The 24538-nt window shown below is 41.1% G+C and overlaps 1 protein-coding gene across 1 annotated transcript; it reads right to left on the reverse strand.

Moving 5' to 3' along the window:
- Positions 1-904: 904 nt before the first annotated feature.
- Positions 905-20932, reverse strand: cax1 (cation/H+ exchanger protein 1). The gene is made up of 20 exons (XM_088923210.1): positions 20762-20932; positions 16202-16369; positions 15313-15443; positions 13895-14003; positions 13335-13451; positions 13175-13236; positions 11676-11831; positions 10444-10629; positions 9670-9772; positions 9031-9172; positions 8168-8351; positions 7224-7323; positions 6221-6339; positions 5782-5819; positions 4982-5094; positions 4167-4315; positions 3538-3632; positions 2517-2595; positions 2065-2173; positions 905-1383 (listed from the first exon to the last, which is right to left on the reverse strand). The coding sequence occupies exons 1-20, from the start codon at positions 20814-20816 to the stop codon at positions 1310-1312; spliced, it is 2289 nt and encodes a 762-aa protein (XP_088779336.1). The 5' UTR covers positions 20817-20932; the 3' UTR covers positions 905-1309.
- Positions 20933-24538: the final 3606 nt, after the last annotated feature.

Genomic DNA, 24538 nt, shown 5'->3' on the forward strand with positions numbered 1-24538 from the left:
GTGAGTATCATACACCCCGTCCTCCAAGATGGGCATGGGCAGAGAGCATTGTCAAATGGGGTAGTGGTATAGCAATCAATACTACCGCCACATGCTCACTGGCGTCCTGCACAGAGGAACCCGAGGACAGACATTAACCCAGCTTTAGCAGCACTCCGTAAATGTCTGTGCTACCACTTGAAGTATCCCACTCCCAGTTAGCTCACATGGGAGCCAAGCCTCACATCACTGGCGTCTAGAACACAGAGCACAAGGTGTCAAAAGAAGTGCCTGCTCTCTGCTAAAGAGTGTGCAGTCTTCCCTAGATAGAAAACTGCCAGCACAGTTGCTACTGTCACACCCTCTGGTGTGAATGTGACTCTCCATTGCAGGTGTTCCCCTGTCCTCTGCAGTGATTGGTGTTCAGACTAAGTTTAGACACATCCCAGGAGGTAGATCAGTGAGAGAAAACGTAAACCAGACCAACACCAATTCAGGGAACTTCTTCATGCTTAACTACACATATACCCTTAACAACACATGGACCCAAGCACACAGCTAGAAGTTGAAGTGAATTCAGGACTGAAAACAGGAGACACTGCTTTCAAAACACCATCTAAAATCTGGAAATAGTTCCCCACTCATGGGGTTGAAACCGACAGTGCAGGATCCTTTTCTGTAATGATAGATGTAATTCTTTGATCACTACATTAGTGATAACCCCATGGGTAAGATGAAGGACTGGCACCTTTTACATATTGTGTACAACACAGCTACTCTTGGCCATTTCCAATCCACTTCATTCCAATTCTGAATGAAATCATGCAGGAGTAGTTCAGTGCACTATTGTGCACTGAAGCGGACAAGATGAGGCACATGTTTCTCAGCCCCTGCAAATTCAAACTGTCCTATTAAATAAAAGCACATTTACAAAAATCACTTTTATTAAATTGTGCCTGTTCATTGTAGACATTTTTTGACATATCTAAACACTAATTCAGCCCAAAGCTGCTTTGTGGTCAAACAATTAGTGTAAAAAAAAAATGTCGGTGAACAATTTCAGTGAATCTAGCAAGGCTTGAAGTTAGTATCCAGCTCTCGGTCCTTCCTATTAAACACTAAGCAGCTGACAAGTCATCCTAGACAAAGGCATAATAAAAAGAGGTATGCCAGTCAAAATCTATATACACATTTTGACAAATTAAGATGCATAAAAAAATCCTTTCATCCAAAAAAGTGCCGGGTTCAGCTTTATGACGTTTTGAAAGCCGTTCTATCGGGTGACACCACTCCACGCTGATGGGCTCCGTTCAGTGTTCTCAGAGGATCTTCAGCAGCCAGCAGGGGAAGGAGCAAAGAAGTACAAGGCCAGCAGGATGAAGTACACCACCACCAGTGCAGTCCCTGTGGGGAGACAGCTCTGTCAGCCGCGAGCAGGACCGCCCCGGGTCACACTGAAGCCCTGTGACTGTGCGGCTTCCGTCTGCTCAAACACTCACACGCAATGAAGATCAACCTCCACACTGTGCATTAACAGCGCACAGCAAAATGGAGGTACCGAGGTCAATCCAACATCAGATAAAAGGTTTTCATGCCGGATATTAAATCTGGTAATCATAAATTAAGAATCCTGGTATACTTCATTGTGACGCAGGTTTAAATGTGAAATGGGATTTTTTTTTTAATTAGGCTTTGAAGTGTGGGGGAAAAGCACTGGCCTTATATACAATAAAATCTCCTACAGTACATAATAATCACCAAGACAAATGTCTGTAAAGGAACTAATCCTTCGTCACAATCTTCCATTCAATTAGTTTGTCACTTTTAAACTGCAAACAATAGCTTGCATAGCATATTTAAACCTGTTTAAAATATAGCCAAATTGTTTTGATACCAAGAAGAGGGACTGATACAAGACCATCTGTACTGCAGGAGTGGTTATTCGTATCTTTTTTTTAACCACTAGAGGGCTCTCTGTTTTGGAAAGGCCCAGACCTTTAAACCATTTAACATTTTGATGGTCAGCCTCACTGTAGAAAAAAAAAATTAAAAGTCAAGCTCAGCACACACAAGATGACAGCTTACCCTGGAAATAGTCACACTTTCCATCCATAAAGATGTAGTTCACCAAAATCACACTGAAAATACTGGCCCAAAGGTGCAAATCGCTGAATATGAGAACAAATCCAACATCCTGTGGAAACAGCAGATAATGGAAACAGAATTCTGCTGTAAAAAAAGCAATTAACTGTACAGAGCAGAGCAAAAATCAGAAAGAAGAAGATTTACCCAAAGGAGCTTGTGAGAGCACAATGAGTAAGAACCTGAAAGCTCTTTGTGGCAGTGGTAGAGCAGAGCTGCTTTTGCTTTATCTCTATATTCCACAGTTGTTTGGAAGAATCCAGGAGCAATTTATTTAAATAAAACTCCTTTCTAAGCTACAAAAGGAGGTACATTTTTATCATATATTTTAAAAGAAATGTCTGAGTACTTTTACTTAGAAGAAAAATGCAGAATAAAGGTTGTGGATCACTTACATAAAAAACATTAAAGAGGATTAGTACTGGGATCTGAAGCATACAGACTTGAACCGCTATGCTGCTTCCAACCTCAAAGCTGAAAAAAAAACATATTAATGAAGGAATTACAACAGATTCACCCATGAAGAATTCCTGGCTCATGTGTTTTCTTCACTGTGTTGTGGATTTACTGTACACAAGGGCTAATGATCTATTACTTGTGTGTCAGAAGGTGGTTTTCTCCAAATCTGTAGTGAATTATCACATACTTTCACATTTCACAGGATTAGTACATACTCTAGAAGGTTTTATAGACAATAAAGAGAACAAGATTCCTAGACTGAAGATATTGGTTTTAATGCAGGGTAAAGTTTTTTCTTAGAAAGATTAGAAACAAAAGGAGACCATTCATCTAATTTAGCACATTACAGTAGTTAGCTAAATTATCTAAGAACTTCATCCAGATGTTTCTTGAAGGAGACCAGGGTAGCAGCTTCAACAACATGCAGTTACACTGTTCCCAAACTCTACTTTGCCCGAGTATTTTCAAGAAACAGCTGGAATACAATTCTGCTGGTATACACTAAAATGAATATACAGGTATACTGGATCAATCTATCAATATAGTTCATTTACAAGACTCCAGTTTGGAAACCACTCATCTTAATGCCCTGGATGTGGATTGAAAATTATTTTAATGGGTCTCTTATTTCTGTGCTCTGCAGGCTTCGTCTGCCAAGAAGAAATATCTTCTGGTCAAAAATGAGACTTGTTCAATTATGAATGCCGGTATGTGATGTCGATGCCTTGAACCCCAGTTACAGTGAAAGTCAGACACCAGATCAGGTGATTAGTCTCATGTTAAACCTCTCAGAAGGAATGCAAATCCACCTTTTTGTGATGGGTTCAATCCAAGTCACTTACAAGATATGCTTCAGGCCACCCACAGTTAAGGTTTGCACACATGTAAAGAATAGTCAGTGTTAGTTGCTATAATAACAGGAAATTGCTTCCCCCCCATAATACTAGTTGAGCCTACCTCAGGCTAATATTGTTCTGAAGCGCAAACTGAATTCCATTGACAAGCTCTGGAAGCTCAGGTATCAAGGCCAGCACAGTGACACCAATAAAATACTATAATGCAAAGAGAAACAGAAAGGTCATGATTAAATAAGGAATCCACAAATGATACTGAAACCATGTACAATGTTTTGTTCATACTGTACATCACGAAAAACATCTCACATTTATCAGCAATTTGGACTATTTGTTTGAAATCCAAGTTTTGGAATACTGCATTTCAACCCGGAATACATGGAAAATCTGCACTTTGTAAGAAACAAAAAAGAATTACCCAAGTTTTTTTTCACTTTTTTGTTTCATAACTATACAGTATATAATATAATGTATATTATAGAATGTCAAACCAGATCCCCTGTGCTATAGAATGGACAGTACTTTAAAAAATGTTTCCACAGAATAACCATAAGTGTTTAAAAAACATCAGTAAAGCAATAAAGGTCATCTATTGTCTGTCGACAGTAAATCATGTTACCTATTGCCTGAAAAACAGATAACAGCTTTTCAAAAGAGGAGTTTGTGATGCAGCTCAGACAGCGGGACAGGCACTAGGACCCTGCAAGTGTCGGAGTGGCACCTCTGGCCTACCTGAGACACTTTGGAGTGGGAGAGGATGGGCTCGATGTGCTCTGTGGTCAGATCTGCGCATATGGACATCAGCAGAGTGGCCACGATTAGGATGACCATGGCCCTCCACCTGGACCAGTGAACTACAGCACTGTGGTGGTGACCGGGGACTGCAACACAGGCAATACTTATGGAACCAAATGCCACATCCTTACAGCAAAACCGAGGAGGGCATGCTGAGACGAGAACAAAGCGTTTTGGCCGCTTGTTACAGTTTATGCTGCACTCCTCTGTTTGCTAACCTAGAACAGGCACAGGAGCTGCAATTTCACACATGCAACGTTCCCTCTTCTATTCTAGCACATCTGCAGTACACTTTACATTCCACAGGCGGAAGGAAATTGTTAAGTTGAGCTGTAACCCAGAAAATCACAAACATATGCCACGTATAACAAGTATCACAAATGCGATTTGATGAGATTTTATCGAGGAGATCCAACAGTAAAGAAAAGGTCTAACACAACATTGTATAAAACAGTTAAAAATGGTGAAAACATTTAGAACAAGGTTGGAGAGGAGAGTTCCATCAGCAAAGAGACAAAAAGAGTTTAATTCTACATTTTTTTGTACTTTTTACCATTTTGACTGTGAAGTGTGCAGGTGTCCTCTACCTGTTGCTCTCATTCTTCAGGGCTTTTTAGGGCGCATATAATTATTTCAGACTGTGAATCAGTTTTAAGTGTCAAAACGTTGACTTATCATCTTTACACCTCGCAAACCAAAACGCCACAATTGAAAATCAACCTCTCACCAGCCTGGAGGAGGCTGCCACTGACCTTGACACTCGCTGATGTGGATGTCGTAGATATGGGAGTGGGTCTTCAGGGTGAAGAGAAGGCCGATGAGGTAGGCAGCAGGGAGCAGGATAGACACGGTGTAAACCAAGGGCCTGAGACACAGGCGAGAGAGGAGAGCGTAGTTATAAAATCTTTGATCAGGGTCACATTCGCAGCTCCGACCTTGTAGCGTAAGATGTAAATAACGAAAATGACTTTGATTAAACTAGATCAACTTTGGGAACATAAAGGATAGTTCATTCCACCAAGTGATTGATTCGATATTAATATCTGCTCTAACTGATCCATTTCTATTCTATATTGGGCATGTTTCTATTACAATCAAATTCTAATTTATCTTTATTTTAGAATGGAGAGAAAAGCCTGTCCAGTCTTCCTTTCTGCAGCTGATATTGCAGTAGGTTGTCGCAGTGTTTGATGCTCATCCCTGTGGCTACATTAATGTTAATTCAGAGGTGGGCTTATGATGTAGAAGCCAGTTTAAAGGAGCACAGTGGCACATGAAGGTGAGAATAGACCTATCTACAGACACCACTTCTACACTATATGAATAAGACCAAGCAATGGAAAAATAGCACTAAATGCCAGACATACTACAGAGTGCCACAATGCAAGTAATGGATAAATCTGATCACCAGTTTAATTATGGTGCACATTGGGATAAAGGTCCAAAATGAAATAGAAAACCTAGTCTTCCATTTATTTAATGATTCCAGAATTCTCACCAGCATTGACAGTCAGCCATAAATCAGTAAATATTTAATAAGAACAGTACTCACTCAATATGACTGTGAAACAGTGAATAATTATTTTCACTCTGTAAAGACAAAGGCAGGCAAATGTGGGGATAGAACCAGCACTGAATATATTTAATTTAATGAGGTACTGAATGTGTAATGTATGAAAAAGAAATTGATATACTGTATATGAAAGTTAACATAAAGCACAGCAGGAAATTATGGGGTTAAAATATTATCTTTACTATAACTATAATAAAGTAGACTTTATATTTCAGCTTAATTACTTTATTATGAGTTCTGAGATTACTCTTTATCAATATTCCACTTTTTCTTGTTCTATTCAGTAAAATGACACTGTAAAACCATCATGTTATGTTTGTAAACTTTAAGGATCCGTCTTCATTCCTGGCTAACTCTGAATTGCGTTTGTACAAAGCTCAGTCCTATATGAAAGGAGCGGAAGACCGCAGAATCGTACCAGGTCATAATGGCAGTCCATGCAGACAAACGGACCAGTACCATTGTCTGACGAGTTGGTACAGTCCTGACAGATGAGGTTCCCATAGGCTTTGGAAAAGAGTGTGGGAGCAAACGCCCCTGTGGAGCAAAACAGAAACAGACAGAAGTCAACACAAGGGCGACGGTGTGGAGTAACCCTTCGCGCTCCAGACCCTTGACTGAGGGTTGAGGGCTCAACTCGCACTTGAGGACACCGATACTGTACCCCTGAGCAAGGTGCTTTACAAAGATTGAACACTGATATACAAACTGATACTACAATAGGCACCGTGATTGTTGCCTTTATAACTTGCTTTGGATAACAGCATCAACCAAATCATTTCCCTGGCAAATTCACTGTACAAGTCAACACTTTGGAATTTTTTTTTTTTGTTGGCCAGGCCAGAGTCAGAAATGTTTTACTGTTTCTGTCCACTTCGCTATACATGTTCTGAAAGTGGTGCATGCAATGCAAAGGTTCGAGTGGGTAGCTCTGTCAGTGTGCACTCTGAAAAGCAGAATATAGTAACGTGCACACAGGCTAGGATGCATACAAGGAAAGATTGACCCTCATTCAGGTTGGACATGTTGCGCATCTTCTGTCTGCTTTTCAGTGGGGAATTCTACTTGTCTTGCTCCTGTGCAATGTAAAAATTATTGTTAGAGGGGGGTGCGGGTTTTCTGATCCTGCTGTTGTTCCCAGTGTGTTAAGAGAGTGTTGGAGTTCAGGGCAAGGTAGGAAGTGAGCATCCTATGATGTACAAGCCTGAATGAAGACACACTTGGCACACCAGTACTCAAGTCGCCATGGAAAGTGTGGAATTTGAGGGTCCAGGGCAATTACGTTGCAGCAGAGAGACAGCCGACTAAATATAAGCATGCCTATGATTAACACTACGAGGCGCACAGCAGTACGGCCGCTATAGCAATGCTTGGTATTGGGACACTGTGCTGTGATGACTGAAAAGGCAAGCGTCTCTCACCTCCAACCGATATGAAAAGCAGAGCTGAGCTGACCCCTGCGGAGCGGCTGTTAAACCTTTGCTCCTGGTGCTTGAAGCCCCCAATGATCATGCAGATTCCCTGGAGAAAGACATGTGTTAACAAAGGGATTTTACAGATCCCATTAGCAAGGATTTAAATCGAGCCGATAACTCATTGAACGACTCCCAAAGACTGATTTCCTGAAAGTTAAACAGGAAGGTAATCTTTTTTTTTTACAAAAGATCCAGCAATCCAGAAGCTACAGTACATATACACATACAATACACACACCCTTCACGTTTGTTACATCATGTTTTCCACCATCAGACAGCCAATGCATCCCAGAGATTCAACACTGTGAAATGTTAGCTGCAGATAAAGCATGTAGCTCATGCACCCAAGCTAGGATGCACACAAGGAAATGGGCAGATGTTTAAGTTCATACAGTACATGCCTTCAATTTTAAATGTTGACAATTTTTGTTATTTTGAATACCAAAATTATCCTCAAACTAGGATCACACCTTCCCCCTTCTCTCAACGACAGACTCGTCTCTTTTGAAATCCTCTCTATTTATTTGCAGGTATTGGCTTCACTCCTCTGCTGTCCCCCCTGAGTGTCTGTAACTTTCTCCCCTGCTACCCAGCCCTTCTTAACTAATGTCTTTTGTTCTCCCTGATGTTATTTCTCTGCTAGTTTCCCTCTCTCCCTCACACCTGAAGAAGGCTCCACAGTCAAAACGTTCTGTTTCTTTTCCTTTCAGCAAGGAATAAATCTTTACCTGATCCTTCAGTTTTAACATTTGCACCTTGTATTTGCATACAAGACTCTTCTTGCACAGGTGTGTTTCGTAGTTATAATTTAAAGAACATGGGGACATCCTCAACAAGGAACGGTATGTAAACGCACCACTGAAGGATGAGTCAACAAAGACCAGACTCACAGGCACGAAGAGAATGCAGCCAAGTAGCGTCCCGGTCAGCGCAGATTTCACAATCTCCTCGTAGCACTTGTTCTGCTCCTGGTAGCCATGAAGCAGGGCCGTGATGTAGAAGGTCAGCTCGATGATGGAGCCGAAGGTGGCGTTCACCACAGCACCCACTGCGAAGCTACTCTGCGCTGAAATACTGATGAAGTAAAAAGATAAGGCAGTCCACACAGCTGAAATCACTGCTCTGTACTGAAAGTGGTCTTGCCACTTGAATTCCAGGCAAAAGACACATCTGCTGAGCAGTCTCTGTAGTGTACTGATACTGCTTCTGCGCATCTTGTACACTAGGAGAGCAAGTACTTCGGCATAAATAAATGACTGCCCACTACACCTCCTACCCAGAGGGAGAATTAACTAACTCACAGATGGCTTCATAAAACCGTAAACCTTTAGTTATTTCTACATTTTTTGTAAAAATAAGCATTTCAAAAGGAACAAGGTCCGAAGCTGCACCTTTAGTTCTGGGAAAATAATTCCCTTTGCCAGGACTCACTCTGAACCCTAAACTCACTCCTCAAAACTTAATGAGTGCTTTTGAAGAAAGGTTTCTGTCCAGCAATACAGGCAACACTTAAGAGTGGGACTCTGCAGAAAGTAAAAACCTTTAAAGTTATTTAACCAATGTCCTGAATTTTATGAACCTAATTCAACTGGACAAAAAACACAGCTATGGTATGCTTACGATACTTAACACCACCCACAAGAAAGTTTCACATCATTTTAGGCCGAGAAACACAAAGCTTCACTTTCGAGTTCTCCTAATCCGAGTACCCTCCTGCCCTTTCCACACACAGAGACAGCCAGCGGGGCGTCACCTGGCGATGGCCATGCCAATGAAATAGGACAGTGGGACAATGGAGACCAGGGCCATGGTGAACTTCACCGGAGAGCTGGCATACTGGTTATCCCTGTCCCCATAGCCGATCCCAAGCGTGATGATGACAAGAGGCAAAAGATCTGTATTATTCAGGGTTAAGGCAAGAAAAAACAGGACATGCCCCCACTGCAAAACCAGAATACAACTACATTAAGATATGAAATGGATACACAATAGTGTAGCTAGAATCCATATTGTATTGGTTGTACCTGCATGATAGATGATCTTGTGCTGTAGAAAATTACAATGTTGCTCAGAAAACTTTATTCAAAGGCCAATGTGTCACCTGAAGAAGGCTCCATGGCCGAAACGTTGTGTTCTCTTTCTTCTTTTTTTCAGCATGGAATAAACCTATTACTTGTTCCTTTGCAGCCTACGCATGCTGACACAGCTACCCACCTGAAATACATCAGTATTACTGACAGGGCTGCAGTATCATATCTTATTTCACTTCCCCATATGCAAGTAATGGTTCATTTGGAAAAACAAACAGTCTTAAGTCTTCTTGTTTATGTGGTCTGTTGGCACACTCTGGCAAAAACTCAAGATCTTCTTGCAGGGAGTTTGCAAAGGATACTGACAGCAAACACATTAATCCCATCTACCGTATACTTGTAGTAATACAAGTTAAAAGCACGGTAAATGCACAGGATCACTTCAGACTCAGAACTCACATCTGTCTGTGGTGGGAGAGAAAAAAAAAGTTTAGTTTTAGGATTCATTTGTTACAGCACAGATATAAAGTATCCTTAAACGTCATGAAAAGTGCACATCAGGACTCATGAGTCCCTATGCAGTAATGCCTATTTTAGGATAGCATTTCATTCTTAAAACATTACATGATTGTCAAAGAAACCACAAAACTCTTCTGCAGTAGTAAGGGTCAACTCTTTTCACACACAAAGCAAATTGTACATTGTCTTTCCTTTCAAACCATTATCAGATATGCTTGTGACAGACCTCTGTCAAAGAGGGACGACAGTCACAAAACATGGGCACCATCTGAATCATGAACAAACACAACGACCAAGCCAGAGAGGAGAAGAAGCTGGGCTGAGGAGATGTTGTCCTTCAAAATAACTTGCAGAAGCAATTCAAATAAAGAGGAATAAAAAGTGAAAGAGGATTAACCAGTTCAGTAAGTGCCTCCCATTCTCAAGCTGCAGTACAACAAGAGTCTTCAACAAGTATCATCTGACAACTTGTTGCTGCTCCGGATTCAAATGTACAGAAGCAGTACTGTATATCCACCAGCATCTTACACCAGCATCTTAGAAAAACCTCTAGTGCCCTAGGGTCAAGATCCAGTCTCACTGCTGGCTAAAATAATACCGATGATGCCGGTTGTTACCCTTTTAAGGTTTCGGATGGAAACCTGTTCCGGGGGCATGAGCAGGATGGTCCTGATGGTCCTGGCGTTCATCTTGGACACCGGAATGGTGAAGACCAGAATCCAGGAGAGGAAACAGGCCAATGCATGGATCAGGAAGAGGAAGGGGTATCCCAGCAGCAGCCAGACATATGTTCTCACACAACACTGCCATCAGGAACAGCAAGTCACGGAGTTAACAAGCTGACAACTCCACTCACAGCGGAAAATCGCTTCACATGCTGCTAAAGAACACATTGCGTAAAGATAAACCCCTGTAGTTAATGCTTGAGTCTCTAATGCAGTGTCTAGGAAAACATAATTTGCATCAGATTGTCTTTTAAAAAAATGGTTTGTTTTATTAACATTTGCACATTTTGGCAAAATGCATAGAAATGATTGCGAAAGGCTATACAATGTAGTAAATATGCATGACACTGAAATGTTAACCATTTAGTAACAACAACAATAATAATTTCTTACGCTTATATAGCGCTTTTCTGGACACTCCACTCAAAGCACTTTACAGGTAATGGGGACTCCCCTCCACCACCACCAATGTGCAGCACCCACCTGGATGATGCGACGGCAGCCATCATGCGCCAGTACGCTCACCACACATCAACTATCAGTGGGAAGGAGAACAATGAAGAAGCCAATTCATAGATGGGGATTACTAGGAGGCCATGATTTGTAAGGGCCAATGGGAAATTGGCCAGGATGCCTGGGTTACACCCCTACTCTTTTCGAGAAACACCCTGGGATTTTTAATGACCACAGAGAGTCAGGACCTCGGTTTTACATCTCATCCAAAGGACGGTGCCTTTTTTATTTTTATAGTATAGTGTCCCCATCACTATACTGGGGCATTAGGACCCACATAGACTGCCGGCCCCACTAACACCACTTCCAGCAGCAACCAAAGCTTTCCCAGGAGGTCTCCCATCCAGGTACTGACCAGGCTCACACCTGCTGAGCTTCAGGGGCTGCTGCTGGTAACACCTGTGGATATTCTTCTTCTTCCTTGAACTTGGCCCAGTTCTGATTTTCACTACATGGCAATGATAACAGCACAGGGGAAGGTATTACCGGGACAAGTATTGCTTGGCCAGACAATACTGAAGGCCTTGTCAGTAGAATTCAGCTGGCCAGGGAAGCACTGAACTCAGCAGCGTTCAGAGAGGATCTACCACAAGGACTCGGGCCAGGCTTACCCAGTACCGTGGCTCACTGGGCCCTGGGCTCTGTGAACAGACTGGAACATGCCGCTTGGACTGCATAAGGGGGGAAGTTTCCTTTACTTCGTCCACCTCTGGGATGGCTTCGCATTCAGGGAACCGGACACAGCACTTCCTGAACGGGTTGTTGAACTGCAGAGGTTCAAGACAAGCAACAAAAAGATTCATCAATGATCAGTCCTCAAGGCAGGGTTTTCTAGATTCATGCTCCCAGGATTGACACCAGCATACTACCATCAAAGATGCTGCATAGATATTTAAGGAAATATCAAGTAAAAAATATATACAGTATATACATAACTAATAATCTAAACCTTTCATCTGGTGCTACAGCTTTAGCTAACCTTTGGGGGACTCCACATATTTCATTCAAAGTGCTCCGGAACTCGCAGATTATTGTTGTGAATCCAGGGAAATTGAGATGCTTCCAAAGAGTGGCACACAACTGACTCAACTGATGCATGAGCAAGAGTTTGTGGATTTGGCTAGCCATATAAAGCTCTCTGCTGCTGAACACTTCTGTGCTGCACAGGTTGACCACATGACACAGGAGTCAGGGACATGCCGATGCACACAAGTCTTCATCTCTCCTGATCCAAATAATCAAAGTCCTTGAAGGCACTGACCCTGCGCTTGTCTTAAGAATGAACCGCGCAATACAATAGTAGAAGTAGAAGTGCATTTACAAACAAGAACAGGAGGCGCTTCTTTACTGAAAGGGTTGTGGGGGTATGGAACAACCTGCCCAGCCGATACCCTGAATTCTTTCAATAGGAAACTTGTGGACCAACTATCAAACGGGCCTGATGGGCTGAATGCCCACCCCTCTTGTGCTTGGGTAAGCAAAAAACAGAAATAACTAATAATAATAAATAACAGATTTGCAGAAATCCAAGAGGAGAATGTAACAGAAGGCAATATAGAAATACAGAATTCTGGAGCACACATAGGTTTATTTCATGTAAAAAGTGAAAAGCATGAAAGACAACATTTGAGCTGCAGATTCATCTTGAGGGGTGGGCATTGCATCTCAGATGGTTTCACACCTCCACAGTCATTAGACAACACTATCTTTATGCAGAGGAGAAAAGCACCTGCCCATGATGGTAACCTTAACTACTTAATTTATAACTACATATATAAAAATATTCTTAAACAACATAACACTCAACTTTGAGCATAGGTTCCTTTATAATGCATGCAGCCCAGACCTGTTATTTTTTCCTGTCAATCTGTATTTAGCCAGACCAGACCTCTTGTTGTATACTGTATGACCACAGTGACAGTATGTGATATTGTACTGTATGTTAGAACAAAGAAAAGGATGTTCTTCTTTTTCAAAGTATATAAAGAGCTCTCATCAGGATTGAGATCTCAGAGGAGAAATGACAAACAGTGAGATACAGGGTGATGCTTGAAGAAAGAAAGAAATAAGGGGGTTACACTCAACACAAAAAAAAAACTTCAGAAGCTACCTTTTGTATGGACTTCCCAAATGGCCACAGAAAAAAACAAGCTAATTTCCAACAAAGCTTTCCTGAAACAAGAGGAACAGTTCAAACTTAAACTTTCCAAAACAAAATTAACATCAAGATGGATGTTAAGCAAAAAATAAATATACAAGAAAGTACCTACCATATTGTGCTCCAATTATTGTGAGAAACATTAGAATGCTAATAAGTGCATAAGCTAAAGATATCCACCAACCGAACAAAATGACATAAGTAACATTTCCACATGTCACCAAAGAACCTGCAAAAATGAAATGTACAGTTATTGTATAATCTATTAATGCAACATTAGAAATTAATAATTTGCTCAAATTTCTTTTTAAAAAGCAGAAATCCTTAAATCCTGAGGACACTGTACATACTGTATATGAATAGTTCATAAGCTAAAGAAGGACAGAAGCTTTTGAGATTAAACTGTGAACTAGACTAGTCTGACTAGCTTTCAACACAACAGCCATTAAACGTTCAGTTGCATCAGCCTTTATGATGTACTGTATTCCTCAGAAATTTCACATAAATGCCTTGATCAACAATTTGAGACTTTTGGACAGAGATGCCAGTTAGTCTTGTTTACATTCAGCAGTGAATTTTGTAGAGCCCTCTCTACAAGCACTACAGCCGTCCCAACCAATTTCCACACTTCGAGCAAATACTGGATTTTAAAAGGACCTGAGCTTTACTTACCTGTCGGGCTCCTAATGACGTTGAGCTCCAAGTACAGTTCTTTCACAATCTCCGACCTGTCCTCCCAGGGCCTCTCCGTCACATGGCTCTTCCATTTCTTGAAGCCAAACTAACAAACAAACAGACACGCGTACTGTACATTTTCAACAAAACCACAGAGGTGCTGCAGAAATACACTCAGTTTAAGGGCTATGAATTTCTTTATGCACTGAAATCCAATAATATAGAAAATATTTTCGGGAGGTGCGGTGGCTCTGTGGCTAAGGATATGCACCTGTGGCTGGAAGGTTGCCGGTTCGAATCCCACGGCCGGCAAAGAAATCCTACTTCCCCTGAGCAAGGCCCTTAAGCCCAGCTGCTCCAGGGGTGCCGTATAAATGGCTGACCCTGCGCTCTGACCCCAAGCTTCTCCTCCTGTCTATGCGTCTCATGGAGAGCAAGCTGGGGTATGCGAAATGACGAATTCCTACTACAAGAAATTGTATATGGCCAATAAAGTGATCTTAATAAGGAACAAGTAGAGGTTTATTCCATGCTGAAAAGAGAAGAAAGGAAACACAACATTTCGGCTGTGGAGCCTTCTTTGGTTGTCATATTGAAAATAATGTATGAAATACATTTCTTACAAAAAAAGTCATTTTGCAGTCATTCTGTGCACTTTCCCCTTCCCCCTCCATCAAAACTGGAACCCATCAGCCACATGTCTTAAAAACGTGCGTGTGTCAGGATCCCTTCCAAACACAAATGCCAGACGTTTCCGGCGGCTCACTAAGGTCACACATGCCAAGAAAGGATGAAGGGGTTGCCTGTGGTAGAGATCTGCCAACTACTGACCAGCCACAAAACCCCAGAGATGACATCCATATCTAACTGGACTGTTGAATTCTGGCAGTGAACTGGGGCAGTGCGTCATTTGCAGTGATGAGAAAGAAGGAAGATGGGCACCCAAAGGTGAAAAACAAGGTTGATACTTTTATGTGAAAAGCAAGAAATGGTGCACATTCATGAGACTGTCACCAAGATTTGTTATGGGATTCTATCCAACTTATAACAGTTTGCTTGTATTATTACACAAGCCATATATTCCATCTTCAACTTTCTGAAAAATATATTTTGCATAGCTCTCCTCACTCTTTTTAAAGAAATCCTTGTCTTTAGCACTGTTCACCATTCATTTCAGGAATAGTGCGCATACAATTTTGAATTTTAAATGGAACCAGTTCTAGTACTTCTTTTTAAATAAAATCTCTTCAAAAGACCTGTTTTGAAAATAAAAGTTACAACTTTGTGGTTATACCAAGAGGTCTGAAATCATGACTAGCAGTCAGAAAACCTCACAGTCAATCCGAAAGAAATGTTTGTAAAGAAATAGGTTTGTTGCATCACACTCATACAGTAGTTCACGGCGATCAATGCACCCTGTAGTTGTTGGCTAGTCTGTGAGCTTCCACTTCATTCTCTGCAGTTAGGGTGGTCTTGGTAGAACAGCGATCACACCCTTGTATATCTCCAGACAGGTGCAAACATCTGGAACGAATGGAAGATTGTACTGCAGGGGAAAACAAGAACAAGGGAAGACAATTTCATGGGAACATTAGAAGGTTTACAAAGAAACAATTCAGCCCCTCTAGTTCACTGGGTTGCTAATAGCTAACTCATCCAAACGTTTTTTGAAAGAATCCAAACCACTGGAGTCCATAACATAACTGGATTGCTGTTCCACACTCCTACAATTTCTTGGGTAAAGAAGTGCCTCCTGACAAGAAAACAACAGGACTCTGGTTAATGGAACCAAGGACAGTTAAATTATTTTATTTTGGTTTCTTTTAAGTCTAATGGGATGTACCCTGCATCAAAGGAATACTTTCTTTCATATAAATATCATGTTATGTAAAGCTGCTTGGATATTTAATACAAATCTGGTCAGACTGGAAACAAACCAGATTCTGCCGGCTCCTTTATCTATGAAGAACCATTTGTTTTTCCATCAGCAGTAGTGTATTTTTGTGCACTGGAAGAAACCAGTCACAGGTTTGTAATCCTGTACTTGTCAGTCGGGCTTTAAAAACAGGTAATGGTCTGACACCTGAGCCATGAGGTAAATCCACTATATGCAGCACGTTCACAGAGTAGAAACATTGAAAAAGCACTTCGAGAGCTGAAAGTGTATCGTTGATGACATGAATGTTAAGTTGAACTAAAAAGACTTCCCATTGACTTGACTGAGCTAAACACAGTACCACAAGGCTGGAGCAATTGGCTCTTTTGGAAAAGCAAAAGAAACGGGGACCTGAAAGTACCACCCACCTCCCTGGCCGGCCATGTATCTGGGAGTGAAGGGGCCGAACTGATGTGAGCCGGTGGGCGAGTACGTGTCCGTCAGGTCGGGGTGCTGACTGGTCAAGCACTGCCGGTCACACAGAGAGCCCCGGCGGTGCTGCACCTCGGCTCGGTGCTCCAGGTCCCGGGGAAACTCTGCAAGTACACCGCGTGCCGTGAGAAGGGCCTGTAGTTACGGGGGTACGTAAACGGCCGGCCTCCCTCAACAGAGATATGCTTCAAACTCCTGATATCGGAACCGCAAATGACGTTTAAAATACACGTTATCGCGCTCTTCATCTCAGGAGCAGCAAGCCGCATAGTCCTACAAAGCACGCTCCACGCACAGCGCAATTTCAGGATTGTGTAGCCATGACCTCAGAATACTTCTTCAGCAATAATCGAAAAATACTCTTGATTTTAAAAAAAAGTAAATGGTGTGCTGAAGAAGCGAAAAATAAAAGATAAGTAGAAAAGTCATTTGCAACTACAATGAAAATGGTGAGGAAACAAATCAGTTTATTTAGTAATTAAGTTCCCAAAAGTCACATGTTGCTTTTTAACGTCTGGATATCTTAAACACGGAAACGCTTAGTGCCCAAGTATCAAACTCTCACCTCCCTATTAGGAACGTGGGGCCCCGTGACGTTGTCGGGAATAGCACTGCAATTGTGGTCCAAGAGACAGTGTTGGTCTGTTTTTAGGTCTTCTGGCTTTAATTAATTAAACAGCATAAAGACAAAACTACACATACATCCTCAACCCCACTGAACATCAAGCAAAACTGATTTTTCCATGAAGGAAAGGAAATCGAAAACATGCAGTTCTGTCCTCTTGCGCACTACAGTATATGCAAATGCATGACTAACAGACCACGCACACCGATCACAAGCCTCAGTGTAAACTGTGAAATTGAACTAGAGCATGTAATTAAATCTGCAAGGTTCTCCTGGGATAAAAGAGCTTTATGCATTGTCCCACCAAAACTTGTTCTACTGCCATTTCTCAGAGAAAACTAGAACACCAGATACTAACAGGACTGTCACCTAACAAAACACTGTAATGTTATGAAAACTAAGGAAATTAAATTTATGCTGTCTTATTATTATATTTTAAAATAATAATTATATAAAAAAATAAATGCAATTGAAGACAGAGGCATGAACATAAACAGCAGAGCTGTGTAGTTTACAGACCATCACTGTCCCTTGCAGCTCTAGAGATTGGTTCCAGTGTCCGGTCTTAGTTCTAGCACAGCGCTCTTGTATTCTGCTTGGAAATACAGACCGGATCATCAGCATTATCGTGCTGTTCCGCAAAATCCTCATGATCTGTGGGGGCAAGCTAATCAATTACACTGCTCTGAGCACATCGTAGTGGGTAGTTATGGAACAGTTGATTCTTCTCTTGACACTGAGCCTATCAGCTGACCTTTTTTGAGTTTTGTAAGAGCTTTACCACACATTTGCATTAGTGTTGCTCATGCTTTAGAAACAACACACAACTGAAAGGGGACAGTGACCACTGGCAAAGTCCAATCGACCACAGATCACGCTGTACTGTATATTCCGTGTTGCTCTGACATGTCACTGCCATACAGCACATTCAGAACTGTGTCAAGCACCAGGTAAGGGATCATTTAGTATTCAATGCAGAACATTTAATACAGTCAAAGATATGTCTCTGGTATTACTGTATGACGTTATGAAATCCAGATAAGTCTTAATCTCGTGAAGAGTAAAATAAAGTGCACTAAATGTCTCCTTAGGTCACATCTTACAATCCTTCTCCTAGAAGATTACTATATTTCCACTAAAACTTTGAACAGGAGTTTAACAACACTGGTGCACAATTTGCACTCACCAGACAGAGAAATCTTGCTAGGTTATTGTTGACACAGTCTGGTGCACCTAAGGTCATTATTTCTGCTCAAGTGTTCTGAAATATGTTGAGGTTTTTACCGTGAATCCAATCATACTATTAAATCTGTAAATCAAACATTTAAAACACTTTCTGTAAGAGGCTTGAGCTAATTTAACTTCTAGTTTCCTCTTGCCCTTTCAGTTAGATTTGAGTACACAGTGTAACATTGTACGTCCATGGCTCTTATGCGTGTTTGGATGCGTTTTAATAAATACAGTTTCTCAAAGGAAAGGACTGCTTCACCTTTATTGAGTACTTCTCAAATGTTTCAGGAACTGAACTGTTCAAGCAAATAGTAAACTAGAGTACAAATACACTTGCTAATTCATGACATTGCCTAAACACAAAAATAATTGTGAAACTCCACAAAAATGTGCTGCTAGGAGCTTTTCCACACCTGAGAGAAAAAGTCTTGCCTACATCTCAAAACATACAAGAGTTACTGGTCAGCTATTGCCTTCTTGAATATCTACCGATTCAAACTTCCTTAACAGCATGGCCCGGAGGCGTATCCTTCTCTTTCTGCTTTCTAAAACAGACTACTTTTGATCTTCCTCAAATTCTGACTATTTTAACAAGTGAAAGTGTGCAGTAGCTTCAAGAGCTCACAGGGCTCCTGTTTTTTGTTACTTTCCTTGCTAACACACTAAGCCAGCACCTAACCCGTTATAAGGTCTTGCTAGGAAGTGTTAAAATGAAGATAATTTCAGAGCTGTGCCATGGCAAACAAGTGATAAAAGTACTAATTTATCACTTAATTTCATTTCATTTCACTGTGCAAATTCACTCCTTCAGATCATTTTGTCTAATTCACCTTATATGATATTTAAGGTGTGAATCTCTATATGCTATTTTATAGAAAAACTGCAAATGCAAATGAAATAGTGGAGTTATTATTGTATTAAAATCAATTTACTTATGCAAGTTTCCTTGATTTCTACCACCCTGGTTATAAGTAGAGCCCAAAGACCTCAACAGTGCTGACAGCAGAACAGAGACTGTCTAATGTCAAATTTAGTGTGTGAAAGGAAAGCACAATTCTATATCCATTAAGAGTAAATACTGTTCCCATCACATTTGTGAAATAAGAACACTCCTTGGGTCAGTGTTTTTGTGCTTGTTGAGATATTATTTCACAGGCTAATTAATTTTTCCTCAACAGTGCCATGTCTATTTGCCTTACGAATTTATTTTTTGTATTACAACATTTGCCACAGTTGCATGCCATGCTTATATAAAAAAAAAATCAAAAACAAAAACTAGCCTTTCTTCAAATAAAATGACGTCAACATTTTTCAGGACTGTCTCCTGCCCAGTTAACCTAAGACTTCATGTGACTGAAGATCCAACATCATAACAGGGCACATACACAGATGAGAAGTGAAATCATCCACATATCCACATCAAAAAAGAGGTTGCATATTAAAGGCTCAAAAACTCTCAAATTTAAAGTAAAACAAATGATGCTAATATTTGTAAACTAAGCTATACACAAAAACACATCCTATGACTATGTGAAAAAACAGGTCAATACTTAGTTTCTACCCCATTGGAATCACGTTAATTTGTTCTGTAGTTTCAAATGAGTTGTCCAATAAAGCCTTTTCCATCTTTTTTATTTAAATACATTTTTTTCCCCAGATGTATACATTGCACTTCACCAGGATCCGGTCAGGTGAGGACCCGGGTCATTCCAGCCGGAACAGGTGAGCGTTTTCTTATAACCGAGACTGCGCTCTGCCCAGTCAAATCGCTGAATACTGTATGCGTGTGGTTCAATAGTGAAGACAAAACCGCTCACTCCACAAATATTAACAAGGTGGGAAGCGTGATTAACAGATTCTCCTTCTTTTAAAACACTCACTTTTATTTTTGTCTTTGCAATCCAACATTAGCTAGATAAAACGCCGTTTTCTCTTATACAAATAAGAAAAATCATTCTGAGCCAACTACAGGCTACAGCAGGGGTTATATTAACAACAGACACGACATAACCCAACAAGAAATAGACCGTATAAGAATGCTAAGATTAACAAATAAATAGGGACACTGTATTAGATATACCAAATAAACTGTCGTATACATTAAAATTAATAAATTAGGAACACAGATTTAAAAACACGACTAACACTCTTGTCTACTAATTGAATTAGAGCGTTAATAAAAATAATAAATTACAGACAAGGGGATAAGAGTATCCCAGACGAAGTTCGGATAAACCCTGATTTCCAAACGGGGTGTGTTTACCCAGGATTACTCCACGGACATGCAATCTAACCCGGGATAGATCCAACTCACTTCCTTATGAAACAGCTTAAACTCGTGTTCTCCAACCCAATGGAACATTACTGGTTTTAGTAGAAAATATCATAATGAATAACGACACCCTCTCATTACGCTTGAAAGACAACGGTGCAACTCTGCAGGTGTAACTCCAGCAAAATGATCAAAACTGAATCACTCTTCCACAACTTTTTTTTTTGTTTTTAAACTGGATTACCAATTTTAAAGGGTATCCTCACCCTAGTAATGATACAGCGACAACACACACCTGGCAAATTTAAAGCACACAAATAAGTCAAAAAAAGGTATATGTAACACAGAATAAAACATAAAATCTCACACCGAAAGTCTCGTGAGTGTATCTCCTCCTTCGCGGTGGGTCTGTGTCCGACGGCATCTCAGCACTTCAGTGAACGACAGTTTCAATCTCTCAGTTCCCGTTTAATGTTTTGAAACCTGGAACCACAAATTCTCAAACAGGCGGTCTCTTCGCGTTAACGCATCTGCAACTGCGAGCTAAAAGCCAGAGCTGAGCAGCACCGTGGGAAAGCTGCGGAAGCGCAGGTCCCTCGGCGTTGTGGGAAATGTAGTGGGAAAGCTAGGCGAATGCAGGACTATACTGGAGCGTCAGGACTTGACCGCGTAAGGCACCTTAAATACCTTACGTGCCGAAGATGTGTACATTTCCTCTTCAACGCGACTTTAGCTTTAGGTCTTCTGTCTCATGATTTGTTTGTGCAGTCAAGAAATTTCCATTCCCGTCTTTCAAATGAGAAGTTAAAACAATAGTGCTCGCTAATTGGTCATAAACGATCTCATGGCGCTTTTCCTGAAAGTGGGAGTTATTAACTACAGTGTTCGGGATAAATCACGCTTGAATAATTTGGCCTACATAACGGTGTACCTTTATTCAGCTGGTGCATCAATCTCCCCATGTGTAGTAACACTGCAGGTACAGAAAAAGTGTCGCCCGTATGGACACTACAGTTCACTAGTGGACGAAGTGGATCTCCTGTATGTAAAGTGCTCTAGGGCCCCTTTCGATGAATAATTATGTAAAATGCAAGCAATTATTATTATGAGATATTTAAATAGAAAAATTTTTATTTAACTAAAGAATGTGGAGAAACTGGTAAACTAATGGACAGTACGGTGGCACAGTGGTTAGCGTTGCTGCCGCTTATTGCTGGTGTCCTGGGTTCAATTCAAGACTGGGGTGCTATCTGCATGGAGTTTGCATGTTCTCCCCAAGTTTGCATGGTTTTCCTTTGGGTACCCTGGTTTCCTCCCACAGTCCAAAGAGATAGTGGTAGCTTACTTGGCGTCTGAAAAAAAGTGGTCCTGGAGTGTGTGTCTGTGTTTGTCTCTGTGTCCGTGTGTGTCTGATGATGCCGTGTGAGTCCGTGATGGACTGGCGTCCCGTCCAGGGTGTACCCTGCCTGGAATAGGCTCCAGCTCTTGCACAACCTGGAATGAAGTGAAGAAACTCAGAAGAATGTGTGCAGCAGACGCTCATTACTTTCATCTCTCCAGAACAGTGTGGAAAAGTTTCATAATGACTTTAATAGGTGGTTTAAGCAGCTAATTCTCTGACCACTGATTAATAGATGATTTGATTGTGGGTTGACATTAGACTATATTCCTAAGCCTGATTATCCAGTCTATTCATTCTTTAATACCCCACACTATTCCACACATATTTATGCTACATTCTGCTTTGACACCTTTGCATCTGATATTTTATCAGAAAAAACATTACTGTAAAAAATGCACACTAGTTAATGTTGCATTCTTCTGCACCAGCACGATAAGTACATGGGACTCCAAGATGATACAAGATATTCACCACTGAGAACGGACAAGGTGTTTCGGTCAGACAAAAGTCACAGGCAACTTGGAAACCTCTGGCTGTAGCCGAGATGTAATGGTGTCCCAGAAACCTTTTACAGCTCTTGGAACCTTTTTTATGAGGAGGGGAAACGGAGAAGCATTTCATCCTACAGTGTGCCAGATATTAAACTGGGTGGATGTGGGAGCTCAATGGGATCTGAAGGGGTTAGCCAACGGCTCTGCATGTGGGTCAAAACGCCCGTGTATTGAGGGCTGCTCTGTTCTGGCACTTTCAGAACCACACAGTTCAGAGCCACAAAGTGCTGTCAGTGCCAGTTCCTAGACACTTCCTAGCTGTGAACTCTGCCAGACCCGCAGGCTGGGCCCTCTGTCATCCTCCGAATTCTGCACTGTCTGGGTTGACAGGTTGGGGCATCACTACAGTAACAAGCTCAGACCCAGTGAGCTGCGTTTCATCTCTACAGATATTTGGGAAAATGCCTTAAGGTATTGTTGATATTGTCTTACCTCAGCACTTTGTCCAGTGCACTCCCCAGACTCCTGACTTGAATTTATGTCTGCGGCTGGGATTGACAATCCAGCCAACCGCTGCCTCACCATATTGCCTTTATGACTTTTATGTTTTGATTTATTTGCTGCCTTAAACTTCTTTGAAATCCATCAAAGTTCATTTCAGGCATATCATAAGTGCTTTATACTCAAATTGGGGAAACTATTCAGACAATATTGATGTTTAATTAAGTTATTTTTAAGTATTGCTGGGTGTTTATAGTTACAATATGTTTATGTTAAAATAATATTATGCACATTGTAGCAGGCAACAACAAAAAGTAGCAGTAATTTTAATCATTGTTCAGAGAATAAGACTATTTTTAACCTTTCCTTTTGTGATGAATTCTTAGGTATCGGGCCTTTCTGTCAAGACAGAAACTTGACTGTTAAAATTCGACTGCTAATGTGGAGCAGGTCTTCAGGATTTGTTTTGAATGGTTAGAATTTGTTACCCTGGCACCCTTTCATTCCTGTAGCTTATTGAGTCCTCTGAAGACACAATATTTATGGTCTGTTTTCATGGACTGTTGTAACCCTTACCTGACAAATATGTTTGCATGACACTCTCTTTTCAAGATGTTTCTAGAAAGCTAGGACCACATTTTGAGCATATATCACTCTGCAACTCACAACTGACAACCCACTGAAGCTCAGCAGGTTTGATCCTGGTCAGTACCTGGATGGAAGACCTCCTGGGAAAACTTAAGTTGCTGCTGGAAGTGGTTAGTGGAGCCAGCAGGGGGCGCTCACCCTGTGGTCTGTGTGGATCATAATGCCCCAGTATGGTGATGGGGACACCTACTGTAAAAAGGCACCGTGCTTTAGATGAGATGTAAAACCGAGGTCCTGACTCTCTGTGGTCATTAAACGTCCCAGGGCACTTCTTGAAAAGAGTAGGGGTGTAAAACTGGCGTCCTGGCCAAATTTCCCATTGGCTTTAACCAATCATGGACTCCTAATCATCCGCCATCTGATGAAGATGGCTTCATCACTCTGTTCTCCTCCCCACCAACAGCTGGTGTGTGATGAGAGTACTGGTGCACTACGGCTGCTGTCACATCATCCAGGTGGATGAGGCACATTGGTGGTGGTGGAGGGGAGTCCCCATTACCTGTAAAGTGCTATATACTGTAAGTGTAAGGATTTTTTTTCTTCATAGGTGGAACCTATGGAAAGATGTCTCAAAGCACTTACCCACATTTTTTATTCCCTTGTCTCTGGAAATTTACTACTTCAGAGCAATAATGCTTTTAGGGAAAATTCTGAAGATATTTCAAAATTAAAGTCGGGTCACAAGTACAAAGCTGATTTTGTGTGCCAAAAGTTTGTAAAGTAACCCACTTGTATCAGCATAAAATTACATTAGAGGGAAAAGGGTGAACCTCAGTGAAAATGCTGAACTAAGGGAAAACTAATTTAATTAATCTGATGTCAAACAGGAACATCTGCGTCTGATGCTTCTTATTACATTTCTCCAGTATAGACTGAATCTGACAAAACTGTCTCTTTATCCAAATGATTTATTCCAGGAAAGTAAATAATATTATTAGTCCAACTAACAAATACATAAAGTTTCCAAAGCTTGTTTTACCTTTATGTTCAATAAATGGGGGTATTTCCAACAAACAAGGGTGCTTGTCCTCCCTTTTTTATAGCCCTCAGGAAATGAACATTTTGAGTGTTATTACCCAGCTAATTATCAGTTAACCGTAGGTA

Source organism: Atractosteus spatula, chromosome 8 (assembly GCF_055471065.1).
Source record: "Atractosteus spatula isolate fAtrSpa1 chromosome 8, fAtrSpa1.hap1, whole genome shotgun sequence".
Lineage (NCBI taxonomy): Eukaryota > Metazoa > Chordata > Actinopteri > Semionotiformes > Lepisosteidae > Atractosteus > Atractosteus spatula.

Coding starts and splice junctions, on each gene's coding strand:
- cax1 (XM_088923210.1), bottom strand. CDS start 20,816: ATGCCGTCGGACACAGACCCACCGCGAAGGAGGAGATACACTCACGAG. Junction 10,630..11,675: donor CCAGTGAGCCACGGTACTGG/GTAAGCCTGGCC, acceptor TCCTGATGGCAG/TGTTGTGTGAGAACATATGT. Junction 2,174..2,516: donor TCCTCTTTAATGTTTTTTAT/GTAAGTGATCCA, acceptor CTGTTTCCACAG/GATGTTGGATTTGTTCTCAT.